Source organism: Mirounga leonina, unplaced genomic scaffold, assembly GCF_011800145.1.
Source record: "Mirounga leonina isolate KUSES-001 unplaced genomic scaffold, KU_Mleo_1.0 Mir_129, whole genome shotgun sequence".
Classification (NCBI taxonomy): domain Eukaryota; kingdom Metazoa; phylum Chordata; class Mammalia; order Carnivora; family Phocidae; genus Mirounga; species Mirounga leonina.
Window position 1 is genome coordinate 42,216,129 of NW_023270323.1, and position 19,139 is coordinate 42,235,267.

General features: G+C 37.1%; 1 protein-coding gene across 5 annotated transcripts in view; it reads right to left on the minus strand.

The window, feature by feature from the left end:
* The window catches only part of ATP10D (ATPase phospholipid transporting 10D (putative)), a 118,861-nt gene that overhangs the window by 48,193 nt on the left and 51,529 nt on the right, over window positions 1-19,139 (minus strand). For all 5 annotated transcript variants that reach the window (XM_035005041.1, XM_035005039.1, XM_035005038.1 and 2 more), the window contains 6 exons: window positions 13,844-14,048; window positions 11,653-11,738; window positions 5,135-5,241; window positions 4,725-4,856; window positions 4,192-4,319; window positions 3,819-4,071 (listed from right to left, as the gene is read on the minus strand). In XM_035005041.1, the coding sequence (XP_034860932.1) occupies window positions 3,819-4,071; window positions 4,192-4,319; window positions 4,725-4,856; window positions 5,135-5,241; window positions 11,653-11,738; window positions 13,844-14,048 (911 nt within the window). The remainder of the gene's footprint in view (window positions 1-3,818; window positions 4,072-4,191; window positions 4,320-4,724; window positions 4,857-5,134; window positions 5,242-11,652; window positions 11,739-13,843; window positions 14,049-19,139) is intronic.

Genomic DNA, 19,139 nt, shown 5'->3' on the forward strand with positions numbered 1-19,139 from the left:
TGGCAATTATTATAGTGCAATCTAGCCTAGCCTCTAGAAGAATAAGGAGAGACTAGGAAGGTGATCATGATGAAATCTTAAGAAAAATGGTTGTAAAAACAAAAGCACACCATAATGCCATTTAAAAAAACAAAACAAAACAGGGCACCTGGGTGGCTCAGTTGGTTAAGCGACTGCCTTCAGCTCAGGTCACGATCCCGGAGTCCCAGGACCGAGGCCCGCATTGGGCTCCCTGCTCAGCCCTCTCACCCTCCCACCTTTCATGCTCTCTCTCTCTCTCTCTCTCTCTCACTCTCATTCTCTCAAATAAATAAAATCTTTAAAAATAAATAAATAAATAAGTAAAAAATATATATATATTAATGTGTCCCAAAAAAGGCTCAAAAGAAATGTACAAAAATGTTAATAGTGGTCCACTCTGTTTGGTGGGGGTTATTGATGGCTTTTAAATTTTCCTCTTTTAGCTTATCTGAAATTTTCTAGAATATTGCTTTTTTAACAAAAATACAATAAAGAAGACAAAATAGGGGCGTCTGGTGGCTCAGTCGTTAAGTGTCTGCCTTACACTCAGGTCATGATCCCAGGGTCCTGGGATCGAGCCCCGCATTGGGCTCCCTGCTCAGCGGAAAGCCTGGTTCTTCCTCTCCCACTCCCACTGCTCGTGTTCCTGCTCTCACTGTGTCTCTCTGTCAAATAAATAAATAAAACCTTAAAAAAAAAAAAAAAAAGACAAAATAATGCAGAGTTTCATATCCAATATGACTAGCTATTTTTTATATTTATATAGTGATTATGTGATAAATATTCAACATTTTATCCCTAACGTTCACAGGTAACAACAAAACCTGGTTTAAAAAATATATGTGCCTAGGAGGGGCACCTGGGTGGTTCAGTCGCTTAAACATCTGCCTTCGGCTCAGGTCATGATCCCAGGGTCCTGGGATCGAGTCCCACAGTGGGCTCCTTGCTCAGCAGGGAGCCTGCTTCTCCCTCTGCCTGCTCTGCCTGCCGCTCCCCGTTTGTGCTCTCTCTCTCTCTCTGACAAATAAATAAATAAAATCTTAAAAAAACAAATTCTTCCTCTCCCTCTGCCCCTCCCCCCACTCATGTGCAAGTGCTCCCCCCCAATGAATAAAATCTTTAAAAAAATATACATATATGGGCGCCTGGGTGGCTCAGATGGTTAAGCATCTGCCTTCGGCTCAGGTCATGATCCCAGGGTCCTGGGATCGAGTCCCGCATCGGGCTCTCTGCTCCTTGGGAGCCTGCTTCTCCCTCTGCCTCTCTCTCTGTCTCTCATGAATAAATAAATAAAATCTTTAAAATATATATATATATATATATATATACATATGTATGTATGTATGTATGTGTGCCTAGGAGAAAATACAGTTATATTTTTTAAAATTTTGGCCTGGGTTTAGCATTACTGACAGAAATTATAATATTCATAATCTTATTAATATTCATAACAACTGACAAGATTTAATAAACATATAAAAATTCTGACAAGTAGAAACACCCTAAGAGACCGTGCTAGACAGAATTCTAAGATGGCCCCCAAATTTCCAGTCCCCCTGATGTATACACCTTCTGGGTACAATGGGGTTTCACTTCTGTGATTAAATTATGTTATATGGAAATGTGGAAGGATTTTGCAGATGTAATCAAGCAGTTAACCAGCTCAATCTGAATTAATCTAAAAGAAGACTATCCTAGGTAGATCTGACCTCATCAGGTAAAAAGAAGGGTCACAGTACTTTCCTTGAGGTCAGAGAAATTCAAAACTAGAGATTCTGCTGCTGGTCTTGAAGAAGCAAACTGTGAGGCTATGGAGAGGCCATGTGGTAAGAAACGGTGGGCCACCTCGAGAAGCTCAGAACGGTCCCAGACTGACAGCTAGCAAGACAGCAGGGACTTCAGTCCTACAACCTTAAGCATCTGAATTCTGCCAAAGACAAGGGAACTATGAAGAGGACCCTGAGCCTTGGATAAGACCACAGTCCCATCTGACACCTACATTTCAGCTTGGTGACAGACCCTAAGGGAGGATGTCGCCATCCCACACCCAGGCTCTAGCCCCACAAAAGCTATGATACGGTATATCTGTGTTGTTTAAAGCCACTAAATCTGTCGTAATTTGTTATGTGACAATAGAAAACTAATACAGTGATAAATGATGAACCAGGAAAATACTCGTCACATACAGAAGGACAGTATCACAGCGTCAAATTATTTAACATTTAGTTCAATACAAGTACACAAATGAAAATGGACAATGGCCACAGACAACCTAGACTGAACAACGAGCTGAACGCCAGTCCTGCCTTAATAGATAAAATCTTCCTACAGATGACGAAGAGAAGCTCATTTGTAAAATAGGAAAAGGAAATGATCACTTTACCAAGGAAATTCAAAAAGCCAATAAACATATAAAAAGTTAAGCATCTCACTGCTCATCAGAGACAAATTAAGACAATGAAGTGCTGAGTCTACAAATATCACAGAGATTAAAAAGAATAACTTCATCCCATTATGGCTGGTGTGAAAAATGGGTATTGTTTTTCTGGGTGGTGGGAATGTAAATTAGCACAATATTTTAGATATAAATTTTGTAGGATCTATAAAAATTTTATATGTGCATACCTCTGGAGCCAATAATACCACTTCTAGAAATGTATCTTATAAAAATAAGATATGTACAAACATGTGTGTACAAAAATGCATATTACATGATGAATTTTCTTTTACATATCATAATCTTTAATACTATCTCCTTGCCTCAGACTCTAAAAGCTACATGAGATCAAGGGACTTTTGCCACATATTAGGGGCTCACAAAATTTATGTTGAATGAGTAAGTGATAACTGAGTAAGTTCATTGCAAGTATTGTTACAATAGCAAAGTAAGCTTGACCACATACAATGCAATACTATGCACTTAATGTTATGAGCGGACTCAGAAAAAAAGTCCATGAGATATTGTTGAATAAAAGAAGAAAACTGCAAGAAAAAAAAAAATTATAACATGTTCTAACTTATAAAAGGGAAAATGTGCAAATATATATGTTCACATATAAAAGAATATGGAGAGTTATATATTCATCAAATTGTTAATGGTGGTTAACCTCTAGAGAGTAAGGTTTTTAATTAGTTATGGATACTTCTCAGAAACATTTTCATAGGAGTGTACATTACTTTTGTAAATAACAAAATTAATGTAGTTCAATTCTTTAAAGAAAACTTGCAATTTGTATATTTACTTCCTTAGCCTCAGATGTTTAGCTCATCATATTTCTAGGTGTTCTTAACCAAGAATTGATGGTATCTATGGGCTAAACGAGGATGTGATGGGTTAAAGGGGGGGCTGTAGCCCCTCCCTTTGGAATTATTTTCAAAATATTTCTTAGGGAGATGGTCCATAATTTCATTAGATTCATTAGATTCAAAATATTTCTTAGGGAGATGGTCCACAGTTCCATTAGATTCATTAGATTCAAAATATTTCTTAGGGAGATGGTCATAGTTTCATTAGATTCTCACAACTATCTATAATACTGTATTCTCACTGTACCTCATCTCCAACCTTCTACTACTAGTAGTAATTTACTTTCCTTTTAAAGAAACTATGGCAGTAGACTCCTTGACCTTGACCTACTAACTTCTGGAAGAACAACAATGACGCTTAATGCCTCTTTTGATGAGTTAAGTACCTAATCCTTAAATATAGCACCTGTATGCTAGAATTATCAGACCTTTAACTGGGTGCCAAAAAAGACCAATCTTAGGGTTGGTTTTCATAGAAACCCAACACTCACCATTTTCTTCATGGCAGTAATCAAACCCTGCCACACTACATCTTCGGAAAACCATCTTATTCTCAGTGAGAGTTCCTGTCTTATCAGAAAAGAGGTACTGAATCTGTCCAAGATCCTCGGTGATGTTCAGGGCTCGGCACTGAACAGTGGAATCCATCTTCTCATTGTAGAAATCCACATCACTTTGTATAAAATATATCTGTCCGAGCTTCACAATTTCAATGGAAACGTAGAGAGAAATGGGAATCAAGACCTAAGAGGAACCAAGTAATTTAAAAAATGTTAGAGAGCGGAAAGAAAGTTTGAGAAACCAAATATACTTGGGTAAGTAACAAAGATTTTAAAATTCTATGATGAGCTCAACAGAAATTACCTGTAACAAAATGATCATGGTCCAAAACATATAGAATCCTGCCAACACCGGTGATATGACATGTCCATCAGGCTCAGGGATATTAAAAAACATTATGTTTTCATATCTACTCAACCAGATTCCATGACCTTTCAAAAAACACACAGACATGAAAAGGATGCTACATATGTATTATGTAAATATAGAATTTCATTCCTAAAGAGGAATAAAAGTATTTATTTTGGTTGAACACCAATTGTTTATTTTTGAAAACAAACTGAAATGCAAAAAGGCTCCACATTCTCCTGTCTCAGTCTCTCTTTAAATCTCTTCCCAGGTCCCTTTCCTACTGTGGCCACATGTAGCTGGATATAATCAACATTAATGCCTTTCAGATCACAGAATGAGAAAGATAAAGATCTGATGGAAAAAATTATTGGCAAATAATCTCCTTTGCAGAAGTCAAATATTCATAAATATTTCAAAAATTAAATACTTTTAAATAGAGATCTTGCTGAAAAGATGTCAGTATAAAAAAATCATATTTTACCTACCCAATGCACCAGTTAAACACATCACAACCAAAAGTAGGACACACCAGAGGACATCTGTATTTGCTCTTCTTTCTAATTTGCTGCGCTTATACCTTGGACCACTGTTGTTCAGCATTGCTTTGGTTTCATGGCCTACACAGGTAACATGTCAGAAAATGTGCAAATTAAAGCCAGAGAGCAAATACCAAATTTTTAAATCTCTGTGACAGATACAAAGAGAAGTTGCATAATATATTTTGCTAATTTAGTTTGCTTTTGTGATCCATTTAGAAAAACAGAGACCAAGGATTAAGTTTATCAAGACAAAATTTCCTTTCTGCTTTTGTAAACTGCATTTTGAATAAATGGAAAATGTTAACTTGAAGAAAAACACAGAGGAGACAACAGTGAAAATGAGAAGTGTCACTGACCTGCGTAAACCACAATGCCCACAACAGCCTCTGTGTTTCTAATGGTGCATCCTCTAAGTAATAAATTTTCTTTACTGAGACCCACGTGTTCTTTGTTGGGATGTTCTCTATAAGAAAGACAGCACAGAGATTCATTTTTACTTAGCAAAAGTGGGGGGAAAATAAATAGCAAAAATGAGGATGTAAAAATAAAAATCACGGATTTTGAGTTTTCTTGACTGGGAGTATTAATTCGAGTGGTTCAGAAGAAAGGTTTCAAATCTCTGGGCCATTTGCTTTTGTTATTTTGCTTTGGCGCAGAGAAAGATGCAACAAGTTTCAACTACCATTGTTTTCTACTATTCACTGTTTGTCAACTTCTGGCACCACAAAAACTCAAAAATATTCCAAATAAGGAAATGTTACTCTCGTACAAACTGTATTTCAGGGTAACTTAGTAACAGACAAGGGAAAAGTTCTTGATAGAATTAGGAAGTTACTCCTTCCAACCCAGATGGAATCAAGGATTGTTCTAGGCAATGGTAACCTGTGGCTGCTAAAATCATTAGGTGACACACTGATGAGGAATTTTATAATGAAAGGATAAGGCTGAGAACACCAATCTTAACAGAACTACCGATGGGACAAGGGACATCATGGGCCTCCAGATGGTATGGAATAGAAGCACATGTCTCCACAGGATCCTAATCAAGCCTCTGTAACCGCCAATCAACCTGGGGTCTGCGGCATCAAGATCTGTGAAGCCTCTGAAACTGTATGCAATATTTCCTGCGTGTACGTATGTGTGGATATCTACGTCTATCTTGGTAGAAAGAGAAACTATTTCTTTCATCAGATTCGAAGGTGCCCCTGGACAGTTTACAGGAAGTCAGAGGGCCAGAAAAAAAAAAAAAAAACAGTGTTCACCACGACCCCAAGGATGCAGCGGGCCAAATCTAAGTGCAGTATAAACCGCAGTCAAAATGACCTGGCTTATTCAACAAATGGATGCCAGGGGGGCACAGGGAGAAGCAGGGAGGTCTCAACTCAGGAAGAAGGCAATCAGCTCAGTCTAGAAAGGGGTAAATTCTACCAGCTCAATGACCTAATTTCTTGGGAGGGAAAATTTAGAGACATGTCAACCAAATGAAATGGGCAGACCTTATTCTGATCCTGGTTAGGCTGTACTGACTACAAAAAATTTTTTGAGATAACTGGACAAATCTGAACAAAAACTAGGTATTAAATGATATCAAGAAATTGTTCTTAATTTAGTTAGGTGTGATAATGATGTTACGGCTCTGGTCCTTTACTGCTATGTGTTCACAGTGAAGTAGTTACACTGAAATGCTAATGGGGAAGAAATAGGAGGATAATTAAAACAAAGTTGGCAAAATTAGCCCGTGAGTGCTCATTATATTTTTCTTTCTGCTTTTGCATGCTTGAAATGTTCTGCAATAAACAATTTAAAAATTATCAAAGTAATTACTTAAGTTATGATAGTGGCAAAAATACAGAGAAAAATAACTGGAAATTTCTTTTAAAAAGCAAAAATTAATGTATTTCACCTATTATGAAAATGCCCACTTCATTTCAGCATTAAAATTAGACTGTTTTCTAAGCAATATACTTCGGTCAGTAAGTTGTTTCTTTTTTCTTACATATAGGAAAATTGTCCCTGTATCTGGCATCCTTGCTATCTGGAAAAATAACTCTTCAAAGAAGGTTTCATATCTTAAAGGACAAAAAAAATCGAATTGTTCCTTCATTTCTATATTTGTAAACACCTTATACTAAGAGATGTATGTTTACATTCCTTCATATATGTGGTTTTATGTACAAAGAGACAACCATGGAGTCATAGTCAGGGTCAGCAGTGTCCTTGGGTTTAATTTAATTCTACTTCCTGGTTTTATAGATGAAGAATTTAAGTCCCAACATTTACATTTCCATGTAGTATTCCCAGGCAAACACCACACAATGCTCATCAGTATAGCATTCATTATCCCTAGAACCTTTATAGGAACAGATTTAATATATACAAGCATTTCCAAAGTTCCTCAGTAAGATTTTAGATTTTTTTCCCCCCTGGGATCCTTATTTTTCACGATTACATCACTCTAGGTTACTATCATTAGATCAAAGCCTAACTCCTATCCTTACTGCGTCTGCCCAAACATTAAACAGGTCCTGCACTTGACAGGTATATATTTGGCACTTATGATAAGGGACCTTTGGACTCTATATGAAGCACTGACTGTCCACATAGAGCTCTTATCCATTGAAGAAGCTAGGTAACATCTGCCATTGCCCAGCAGTCCTGCTCAGATGCTGGGAATGGAAAAACACACAGTCGTGGCTCCTGTGGTCTACGGGGAGGTAATTGATAGAGAAATATGTAAGTGTAATAAAATTATTATAGATATTATGATAGAAATCTGATATTCAGCATGCACTGTGGGCACAAATAGGGAGAACGTCAGTTCTACCTGAGAGTAAGACCAGAGAAATCACCATGTAGAAAGTGAGCTTGAGCATCTCAATTTTTGATTTTTTTTTTAAGATTTTATTTGTAAGAGAGAGAGACAGAGAGAGAGCACAAGCAGTGGGAGTGGTAGGCAGAGGGAGAAGCAGGCTCCCTGCTGAGCAAGGAGCCCGATGTGGGACTCGATCCCAGGACCCTGGGATGATGACCTGAGCTGAAGGCAGACGCTTAACTGACTGAGCCACCCAGGCGTCCCTCAATTTTTGTTGATTTTAGAAAACAGATCACAAAGCAGGAAAGGGATAAGGAGCTAGTTTCGTGGATAAAAATAACTCCACATAAAATCACTGTATCTACCTGAGCTGACTCATTCAATGCTTCCCTGCAAGTTGCTGAAGCCAGTTCTCAACAGAGGCATTAACCAGACCCAGAGAAGTCTAATCACTGAGGAAGACAGAATCTCAGGGAGTGAGAGGAAGCTGAGAGCATCTTTTGGATGTGGATTCCAAGAGGAAGGCAATTCCAGTGGTCAGACCAGGCTAATCAGAAAGTAAGGCACCACACTTGAAGCAGACATACATCAGGGGAGCCCATCTCGAATGGAAAAAAACAAAGAGCAGGCAAACATGGCATCACGGAATCTGGAGGCAAGTGATAATTAGGAGAATCAGGAGGTTAGTGGGGCCCTAGAGCTAGGTAAGGGCTCTAGGGCAAGACTGAGTACCCACAGCAGCAAAAGATGTCTCCAGTGTGTCCGTTAAGAAAAAAATCATGTCCAGTGTGGATGAAGACAGAGGCTGACAAGGTAGACCAGGACTCCGGTTTCAGAAATTTGGTCAAGGCACTCATTAATCTGCTTTCCATCATATAAATTAGCTTTTGTTTTCAAGAAATTATATAAATCAAATCATATAGTATATATTCTTTTCCACCTGGCTTCTTTCACTCAGCGTGATATTCTGAGATGCATCCATGTTCTTGCATGTATCACCAGTGAATTCCTTTTTGCTGAGTAGTATTACCTGGTATGGATATCCAATTTGGTTATCCATTCACCTGCTGATGGACATTTGGGTTGTTTCCAGTTCTGGAGTCTCACAAATAAAGCTGCTATGAATATTTGTGTGCAGGTTTTTGTATGAAGAAATGTTTTATTTTCTCTTAGGTAACTACCTAGGAGTGGGATAGCCAGCTCATACAGTGGACATATGTTTAACTTTTTTTTTTTTTTAAAGATTTTATTTATTTATTTGAGAGAGAGAGAATGAGAGAGAGCGAGTACATGAGAGGGGGTAGGGTCAGAGGGAGAAGCATACTCCCCGCTGAGCAGGGAGCCCGATGCGGGACTCCAGGATCCCGGTCTCGGATCCCGGGACTCCAGGATCATGACCTGAGCCGAAGGCAGTCGCTTAACCAACTGAGCCACCCAGGCGCCCCGACATATGTTTAACTTTACAAGAAACTTCCAAATTGTTTAAAGCGACTGTACTTTATATATCCCCACAGGTGGAATCTGAGTGCTCGGGTTCCTCTACATTCTCACCAGCACTTCTATTCGTGGGGCTTTTTTAGCAGTTGTAGCTCTGTGGTTTTAATGTATATCTTTTCCCATAGCTATTTGTCATCTACATATGAAGTGTCTTTTTTTTGGTGAAGTGTCTGTTCAAACTTTTTTACCACTTAAAAAACCATATTGTTTGTTTTCTTATTGCTCAGTTTTGAGATGTCTTTATGTATTCTGAACACAAGTCCTACGTCCGATACATGCATTGCGAATATTTTCCTCCAGTCTGTGACTTATCTTCTCATTCACTTAACTGTGTTGTTGAAGAGAAAATGGTTTTAATTTTGATGAAGTTCTTTTTTCTATTTTTGGCCTTTTATGGATTGTGCTTTGGGTGTTGTATCCAAGAAATCTTTGCCTAACCTAAGGTATCAAAGATTTCCCTTATGTTTCCTCTATATGTAAGGAGTCTCTAATCTTATGTTTACATTTAATCATAGGCTCCATTTTTGGTTAAGTTTTTTACACAGTGAGAGGTATGTCTTGACGTTTATTTTTTAGAATTTGGACATCCAATTGTTATAGCATCATTTGTTGAAAACAGTAATCTTTCTTTACTAAATTGCTTGTGTACCTTTGTCAAAGGCACATTTATGGATAACAAAAACCAGTTGACTGTGAATGTGTGGATCAATTTCTGGACTCTATAATCTTTCAATCTCTTCTGACCTACTGGTCTGTCTTTATGCCAAAACGACACTAACTTGATTATTGTACCTTTACAAGACGTCTTGAAATCAGGTGGTGTTAGCCCTCCCACTCTGTTCTTTTTCAAAGTTGTTTTAAGTTAATATGGGTCCTTTGCAACCCCATATAAATTTTTAGAATAAACTTGTCGATTTCTTTTAGAAAAAGACCAAAAAAAACAAAAACAAAAACCCAAACCATGCTGGAATTTTGATTGGGATTACACTGAATCCACAGATCAATTTGGAGACAAACTGACATCCTAAGAATATTGTGTCTTTCAACCCATGAACAACATATCTCTCTCCAACTATTTAGGTCTTTAATTTCTCCCAGCAGTGTTCCATGGTTTTGAGTGTGCAAGTGTTTCACATCTTTTGTCAGAATTATCCTCAGGTATTTAATTTTTTCTGATGCTATTATAAGTTGTATTTGGAAAAATTTCAGTATCTGGTTGTTTATTGCTAATATATAGAAATACAATTGATTTCTGTATATTGACGCTTCCTACAACACTGTCAAACTCATCTATTAAATTCTTATAAATTTTATCAGATTTTCCACAAAGAACATCAAACCATCTACAAATAAAAGACAGTTTTACTTCTTTCTTATTGATAGCTTTTATTTCCTTTTCTTGCCTGACTGCACTAGCTAGAACCTGCAGCACAATCTTGAATAAAAGTGGTAAAAGTGAATAACCATGTCTTGTTCCTGATCTTAGGGGAAAAAACATTTAAAAGCATTTAGTCTTGCATTATTAAGAATGATTCTAAATGCAGGTTCTTCATAGATGCCCTTTATCAGGTTGAGAGAGTTCCTTTCTATTTCCAGTTTGCAAGAACAGGAGTTAGATTTTGTCAAATGCTTTGCATCTATGAGATGATCACTTGGTTTTTCTTTTACAATTTGTTAATTACGGCTTGTTAATATGGTGAATTACATCATGTGATTTTTTTCTAATATTAAACCAACCCTGAATTTTTGAGATAGGTCCCACTGGGTCATGATGTATTATCCTTTTTACACATTGTTGGATTTGACTTGCTATAATTTTGTGTAGAATTTTTACATCTATGTTCATGCAGAATACTGATCTTTCCTTATATGTCTTTGTATGCTTTGGTATCAGGATAACTCTGGAGTTGGAAATTTTCTCTACCATTTTCTCTTCAGATCACCACTATGAAGTAGGTCTAATTATCTCCTCTTAAAAATCAGGAAACTGAAGATGAAAAAGAATAAATAACTTGGTTCAAGGCAGAAAGCACTAAAGTGGCCAACGCCAGACCTGAAATTAGGTAAGACCTCAAATTCTAGCTACCCTTACAAAAGGGACATATATACCACGAGAAGTCTCCAAAATGAACACTGTTGTGACTTCCCATACTTTTTCTTACACATGTACCAAACCCTTGGCTAACTTTTGCCAACCAGAAATATCCACCTGATACTCTAATTCTGCAGGAGGACACTATCCTATCCTGTCACCTCGGTTGCCAGTTCTTTCCAGACACCTCCTTCCAAACATCATGTCTTGGGCTTACTATGGAGCTCGTGGAAAACATTCTTACGCTACTGACAGAGACTTTATAATTATTTTGAGAACAAGCTTTTGTTGTTGTTTTTAAATCATACATAAGTAAATAAATGATTAAAATAAAGCTAAATTAATAGATGGCTAAACACATGGCCTTTGGTGATTTAACTTGGATATATGGACACATATATTTTATTGAGTTAAATATAACTGCAATAAACAATTCCACTCACACCAATGAAGGTAAGTCATGTATCACTCACAGATAGCCTCGGAATCTGTTGAGGTCATTGTTTGGACTTTCACATTCTATCTTACTGGAGAATTTCTCTGGGTCAACTTCAGAGTCCTAAAAATAAATAAATAAATTAATTAAATAAATAAATAACTATATATACATTTTAAATCACAACATAAGAAGAATTCAATGTCAAAAAGATGACATTTTTACGTATATCACTTAATTTGCATTAAGCATATATGTGAACATTCTGAGCACATAAACATTTAATTACAACACATTTTATTTAAAATTTAAAAATAAGCTGGACATGAGCATCTTACAAAATTCTCTAAAGGATTAAATGATAATTTTAGAATGCTTGATGAAACCAATGAGCAAATAAGCAAAGGGTTTTTATAGAACGTAGGCACAGATTCACTAAGAATAAGCCATGTGAACTTTCTCATTTCCTTGTTTTTATATGAATGTTTGCCTAATAAAAGAAATACTATTGATATATCTTGTAATGCAATAACATATCACGGCAAATGTATGGAAAATCTGAGTTATATAATCATATGATTTGATTTGTTAATCAATTTTTTGAGTTCTTCTGATGTACCAGAATCTCGACTATGTACTTTAAATATATTAATTTCTTCTTTAAAACCCCATGAGGTAGGTGTTATAATGAGGTCTAATTAACAGATAAAGACAGAGAAGCACAAAGAAGATCAACAATTTGCTATAGGTTTCCACATAAGGCAGTCTTTAGAAATAGGACTGCAAACTAGGTCATGGGATTCCAGAGCACTGACCCTTAACTGAACCCAAAGTGTGATGACTAATCAACTGCCATCACCCTTAAAGTAGGTACTTAGTGGTATTTAATAGAATCTCAAATTGTATAAGATTTTTACCAATGTCTTAGTTATATAAATGCTCACAAAAGTGACAATGACAAGCTGAGAGGCATATCAATCACAGGATCCAAATTAAATCCAGAGAAAGAAAGATGGCCCATTGTTACATCAGATGATGAAATTTATTGAAGATTAGGGCATTTAGTTTACAAGTATAAGATGAAGGAAACCTGACTTAACAGTTCAGTTTTAAAAAGACCATTATTTATTTTTTTTAGTTTTGATACTTGCATGCTTGTTATTTTTTAATTTTTTTATTAACATATAATGTATTGTTTGTTTTGGGGGTACAGGTCTGTGATTCATCAGTCTTACATAATACGCAGCACTCACCATAGTACATACCCTCCCCAGTGTCCATCACCCAGCCACCCCATCCCTCCCACCCCCCTCCACTCCAGCAACCCTCAGTTTGTTTCCTGAGATCAAGAGTCTCTTATGGTTTGTGTCCCTCTCTGGTTTCGCCTTGTTTCATTTTTCCCTCCCTTCCCCTATGATGATCCTATTTCTTGTTTCTCAAATTCCTCATATCAGTGAGATCACATGATACTTTTCTTTCTCTGACTGACTTATTTCGCTTAGCGTAATACCCTCCATTCACAGCGTTGCAAATGGCAAGTTTAAAAAGACCATTCAATTTTAAAATACTTCATCTCAAGTGTTTCCAGAGAAAGGGAAAGGAAACTGATATGTAAGCACTATCCATGACATTTTTACATATATTACTTCATTTGCATCTCACAGCAAAGCTATGAGGCAGGCATCATTGTTTCTACTTTAAGATGAACTGATACATAAAATAAGTGACTTGCCCAAGGTCACACAGTAATTAAATATCAAAGCAGGAATTCATTCAAACTCATGTTAATATAACTTTAAAGTTCTTGTTTCCCTCACCACAGCAGGGTCTAGAAAGGTCTAGAAGCTCTGTGGCCAAGAGAAGCTACACGAATCTCAAAAGGTCTGGGTATAGATGCAATTACAGATTCTAGGAAGAGAAGGTGATTATTTCCATTGCAAAATAACTCTCCAAATTGCAAAATAACTCTCCAAATTGCAAAATAATTCCATTTCCTTTAATTCAGTTCCAAAAAATATAGGATTGCCAGACTAAAATGTGTGAACTTCAAAGTCATTATATCCTATTATCTATAAAACACTTCCACAGAGAGCTGGAAATGGATTAAGTCCTCTGGGATTCTATTTTGTAATAGTAAAAATGAATTTAAAAATCTCTTTATATGTACCTGTGAAAATCTTCTGAAAAGAAAATGTTAATAAGTCACCAACTGAGAACACATTATTTACCTGCTCTGCATATCCTCGAACCACCTGCCTCTGTTTTAAATTGCTCTCTCCATCAAGACCAGAAGTCTCAATGTGACAGATTCCATCTGGATCAGTAGAAAAGAGTAAGACCATGTCTGCAGGAATAACCTCATTACAGGAAAGGCGAATAAAGTCCCCAACAGCAACATCTTTCCAGCACTGGTCGACATATCTTTTCTCTTTCCTAACATTGAGGGGAAACAAAAGTATAAAGAGAGTATGAAGACAGAAACATATATAATCTTATTTTTTCAGTTTTGAGTATAATTTAAAGCATGTTTAAAGCCTTAGGGTGAATTTTAATCCATTAAATGTTAAAAGGGAAGCCAGAGAAAACCTAAATTCCAGAATTTGTTTCACCTGAAAATTGAGTTATTGAGCTAATAAAACATATTTCTCAGCTCCTTTGTCCTTTGAGGTTTTGAACTATTAAGCTGTTTGAGGTGTAACTGGAATAAAATGAACATTTGCTGGGTTTATTCACGTACAACACAATCCCTGGGTACTGCTCTGTTGTCAGGTGTCAAGGATCCAGAAAGGCACAAGACACATCGACTCTCACAGCGCTTCCTGTCTGATAAGATGAATTAAAGAAAACACCAAAGAAGTAAAAAAAAATAAAATGAGGGGTGCCTGGGTGGCTCATATGGTTGGGTGTCTGCCTTTGGCTCAGGTCATGATCTCCCGGTCCTCGAATCGAGCCCTGCATCGGGCTCCTGGCTGGCTCAGTAGGGAGTCTCCTTCTCCCTCTCCCTCTGCCTCTCCCCCTGCTTGTGTGCTCTCTCTGTCTCTGTCTCTCTCTCTTAAATGAATAAATGAAATCTTAAAATTTTTTTAAAAAAATGAAATAAAATGAATACTCAACATTTCAAAAATTATTATACTACTCATTAACACCTCTAATTATCACTTAATAGAAATACTGGTAAGACAGTCCTGAGGGCAAAACTTGTATACTTTCTGCTCTACAGAATTATATCCGTTATTTCAAGAAATATTTAGCTTCAAGGGCTATCTAAGAAATACATTTTCAGGGCTTATTTTCCCAAAATATCTAATGCACCAGGTTGAATCCAACTAAAGGAAATCCTTGATTACCTAAAGAGTTGGTTAGTTCACAGAGAAAGGCAAATCAATGATTTTGTCCTTACCATTCTTTTTCCTAGTGTTTGTGCACACCCGTTCACTCTTCGTGGAGGAAAGTAAGAGAGAACATCCGAAAACATAGGTATGGGTCATATTTCAAAGGTTCAGTCCTAAAAGTCTAGGAGTAGTGATTTCATTCCATAGAAAATGGGGAGTCACAAGGTTCACCAGAAGGAGGAGGATGGGATACTACTTCCATTTACTAACCCCTGCGACAGAGTAATGGATGGACTTTGGGTGTCAAGCTAGTTTGGTGTAGGAATGGCCAAAAAAACCAATGTAAAGTTATTTAAATAATTCAGGAGAAGAATGAAGATGGTCAGAAGGCAGCAGCAACAGGGATAAATAGAAGATTAATTCAAGACATATTTGGGTTTTTTGACTTAACTACATGTTTCAGGACTTACTACACCATATTTTATGACTGAACTACATGTAAAGGAGTTACCAAGTATGACACTACAGTCTCTAACTTGTATGATGGGATGATGAATGGTGCCTTTCACTACATCTCAAATTTTCGATCAACTGGTTGCATGAGAGGGCAGATAATAAACTCAGATTGGAAAGTTTTTATCTGAAGCGGGATGTGAAAAAGAGGATGTGCAGCAATTTGAGGGTTCAGATCCTATGCTCATGGGTACAGATATAAATGTGGAAGTCCTAGGAACATAGAGGGCAGGTGACACCAGGTAAGGACATGAGATTCCTTAGGGAAGGAGACTTCAAGGTAATAAAGAAGTGGAAGGAGACCCCAGAGAAAGTAATATCAGAGAAATCCAGAGAGAAGGAAACTTCAAAAAGGGAGCAATCCTAGTGAAGCAGCAAAGGGGCCAAGCCTATGGTATTCAGTGATTAGGATGTCTGTTGACTATGGAAAATGCTGATAGAATGAAATTGTTGCTGGGAGTATGAATAAGGAAGTGAGACCTCCATGAACCAGAGAGGGACTGGAAGTTTAAGAAGTAGAATATTTCATGATGTTTAGCTATGAAAGGAAGTAAGGGGTAAAAGCAGCCACTGCAATGAAAGGTAAGTCAAAGGACAAAGGATGAGAGTAATTGGACATGAACATGAGATGTAGGAAAGGAGTCCATGGAACAGGAAAGGTAGAAGACAGAGCACTGTGTGGGGGATGCTGGTGGAAGCTATAAAGAAACAAGGAATGGGATTAACAACATAGAGGAAAGGATTCCTATCACAGTAAAGGGAGTTGCCTCTTCATCTAAGGTCAGAAGAAAGTTGTTGAAAATGTGAATGATGCATGAAGGAATGGGGGGTACACAATTCATGTTTCATGGCCTCTACTTTTTCTGTTAGGAAAGCTACAAGGAAAATTTGCTAAGAATTTATAAAGATAGGAAGAGAAGACAGACTTGACTCTTAGGGTTAGGAATTTTATTTTTCTTTCAAACATAAGAAGTAGGATTCCTCTAAAGGACAAGTTTATTTATTCTACATTGGAACAAAATTTAAATGAAGCCAATTTCATAATTAACTTCATTTTTCCCTATTTGGAGTATACACCAGGATTTCAAAAAAATACCTAATTTGCCCAACAGCTAGCTACTTCAGGTCAATAAACATCTACGGGCCTTAATTTATGCCAGTTACACGTTAGGTGCTAAAAATACACAAATGGTTAATAAATGGTCACCACCCTATACAAGTTATGGTTGAAATCAGAAAAAGAGACACAAACAGTACTTTCATAAGAGAGAGGTATGCATGCCCAGGTTACTATGGGAGCGAATAGTTGGGGTTAGCCCTGGAGGAGGTGAATCTTGATGGATGACCAAGAGTGACTCAGGTGAAGAAAGGTGGGACAGTGTATCAGTCAGGGTGCAAAGACATAGGGCAAGAGAGAGCTCGTGTGTAAAAGCAACTGCAAGCCAGTGACAATGCTCACTCTGCCACATTTAACTAGCTCTGAAGATTTTTCATTGTGGTAGACTCAAAATGAGACTATATTTCCTTACCCAACAAAGAATTAAAGCTAGTGAAAGGACCTTCTTCTCCCACAGCTGAATGTTCAGCTAGAATTTCGTGCATCTACTTGGTTATATGTGCTTCTGAACTACTCTCATTGGACAGAACATTGCTCTCACAATTCCTCCTTCAGGCAAACTTCTAGACCCATTTCGTTTCTTTAAGAGTTCAAGATCACACATCTTTGCTACATAAGCCTTGGGACACACTGGACTATTAACTGTGATTCCACTGGAGTGGGAGGAAGGGGAGAGGTAAGAAGGAAGGGTGGAGAATGTAAACTTCTACTTCTTGCTTCAACAAATTTAAAGAGAGAAAGATGAGAGTTATGAACAAATTTTTCTCTTTGACTTTTTTAGCATTTTCCCATAAAATCCTAAAAAAACTCATAATAAGCAAATAATGAATAATCATTGCATACAACAGCAAAGATTTATCAGATGCTCTATATTCACCAGCTGATTTAATTTTTGTATCAATGTTATGTGGTTGGTCCTATAAATGAACTATGATCCCTGCCCCCCTGCCTTTATAAATAAGAAAAACTGGTTTTGGCAAATTAAGTAACTTGCTCAAAGTCACACAGTTCCTAAGTGGTCCTGGGATTTAAAACAAGGCTGGTAGCTCCAGAGCCCATCTCTCAAGAAGCAGACTTTACTCCAGCTAGAATAGTCACTTCCTGATGACCACCAAATAAAAAATGTTTTAGTTGTATATCAGAAAGTGAATTTGAAGAACCATCACTTTTGAAAACATCACACAAAAGGTTGATTACCTTAGAAGGCCACTGATATTTAGTCTTATTTTAAGAAGCATGAAATTCTATGAATTTACAAGATTCATGAATTTATGAGATAGTCCTAAAATGTTAACATTAGCCAGTATTTTGAAACTCCTAAAATCAATACAGTGATTTTTAAAGATCAGAAAATAATGTAGGGTCCTGGAGGGAAGGCATTGTATCTATTTTTTTTTTAAATCTATTTTTCCTTTAAATCTCAATCTCTCAGTGCCTACAACACAGTAAGGCACTCAAATTTGTTAAGTGATTAATAGTTTTGTTTTCTTTTTTTTTTTAAGATTTTATTCATTTATTTGAGAGAGAGACACACACACAGAGCAGGAACACAAGCATGGGGAGTGGGAGAGGGAGAAGCAGGCTTCCCACGGAGCAGGGAGCCCGATGCGGGGCTCGATCCCAGGACCCCGGGATCACGACCCGAGCCGAAGGCAGACGCTTAACGACTGAGCCACCCAGGTGCCCCAGTTTTGTTTTCAACACACTTCTATTATCCTTGAAACAAAACTTAAAACCTTATAAACAGCTGTTATTTGAAAGGCAATACTGAGAAAGTTAGGTTTTCCATAATAGCTCATTCCAACTTAATTGAGGTATAATAAAGTTTAAATGTTTAATTTCTATATTAGTGTTTATTTCCCAAGATACTTGCCCAAAGATAAGCACCATGTGAAAGACCACATATTACAAATAAGAATCAAATTATCTGCACAGAAATGTTAATACCCTTCTTCCAAAAGCTTGCACAATCTAATGGCTTCATACTTTCACCTTAATTTTGTTGAGGAATAATTTGTTTTCTAAAGTGATGTCTTTGCATTTCATAGGAATTTAAGTTAGCCTATTTAAATCGACAAGGCATGGTCTTATAACCTACCTTTATTTTTTTTTTTTAAGATTTTATTTATTTATTTGACAGAGAGAGACACAGTGAGAGAGGAAACACAAGCAGAGGGGAGTGGGAGAGGGAGAAGCAGGCTTCCCTCGGAGCAGGGAGCCTGATGTGGGACTCGATCCCAGGACCCTGGGACCATGACCTGAGCCGAAGGCAGTTGCTTAATGACTGAGCCACCCAGGCGCCCCCTACCTTTATTTCTTTATATCCTTATAATTTGTTCCAAGAACAATTTGGGGGAAGAAAGGTATTATTTCTTCTGTAATACCAAACAAAAGCAAATTACATAAAGTAACAGATAAAAGGACAAAGTTACCAGATTCTATTATGAAATGCAATCATAAAGTGGTATCTTGGATAGACCTTAAACAATTGAATAGAAAATTGCATCTTATCTTTAAGTTTATATGCAAATCATCTAAAATAGATCTGGACTATGTCCAAAA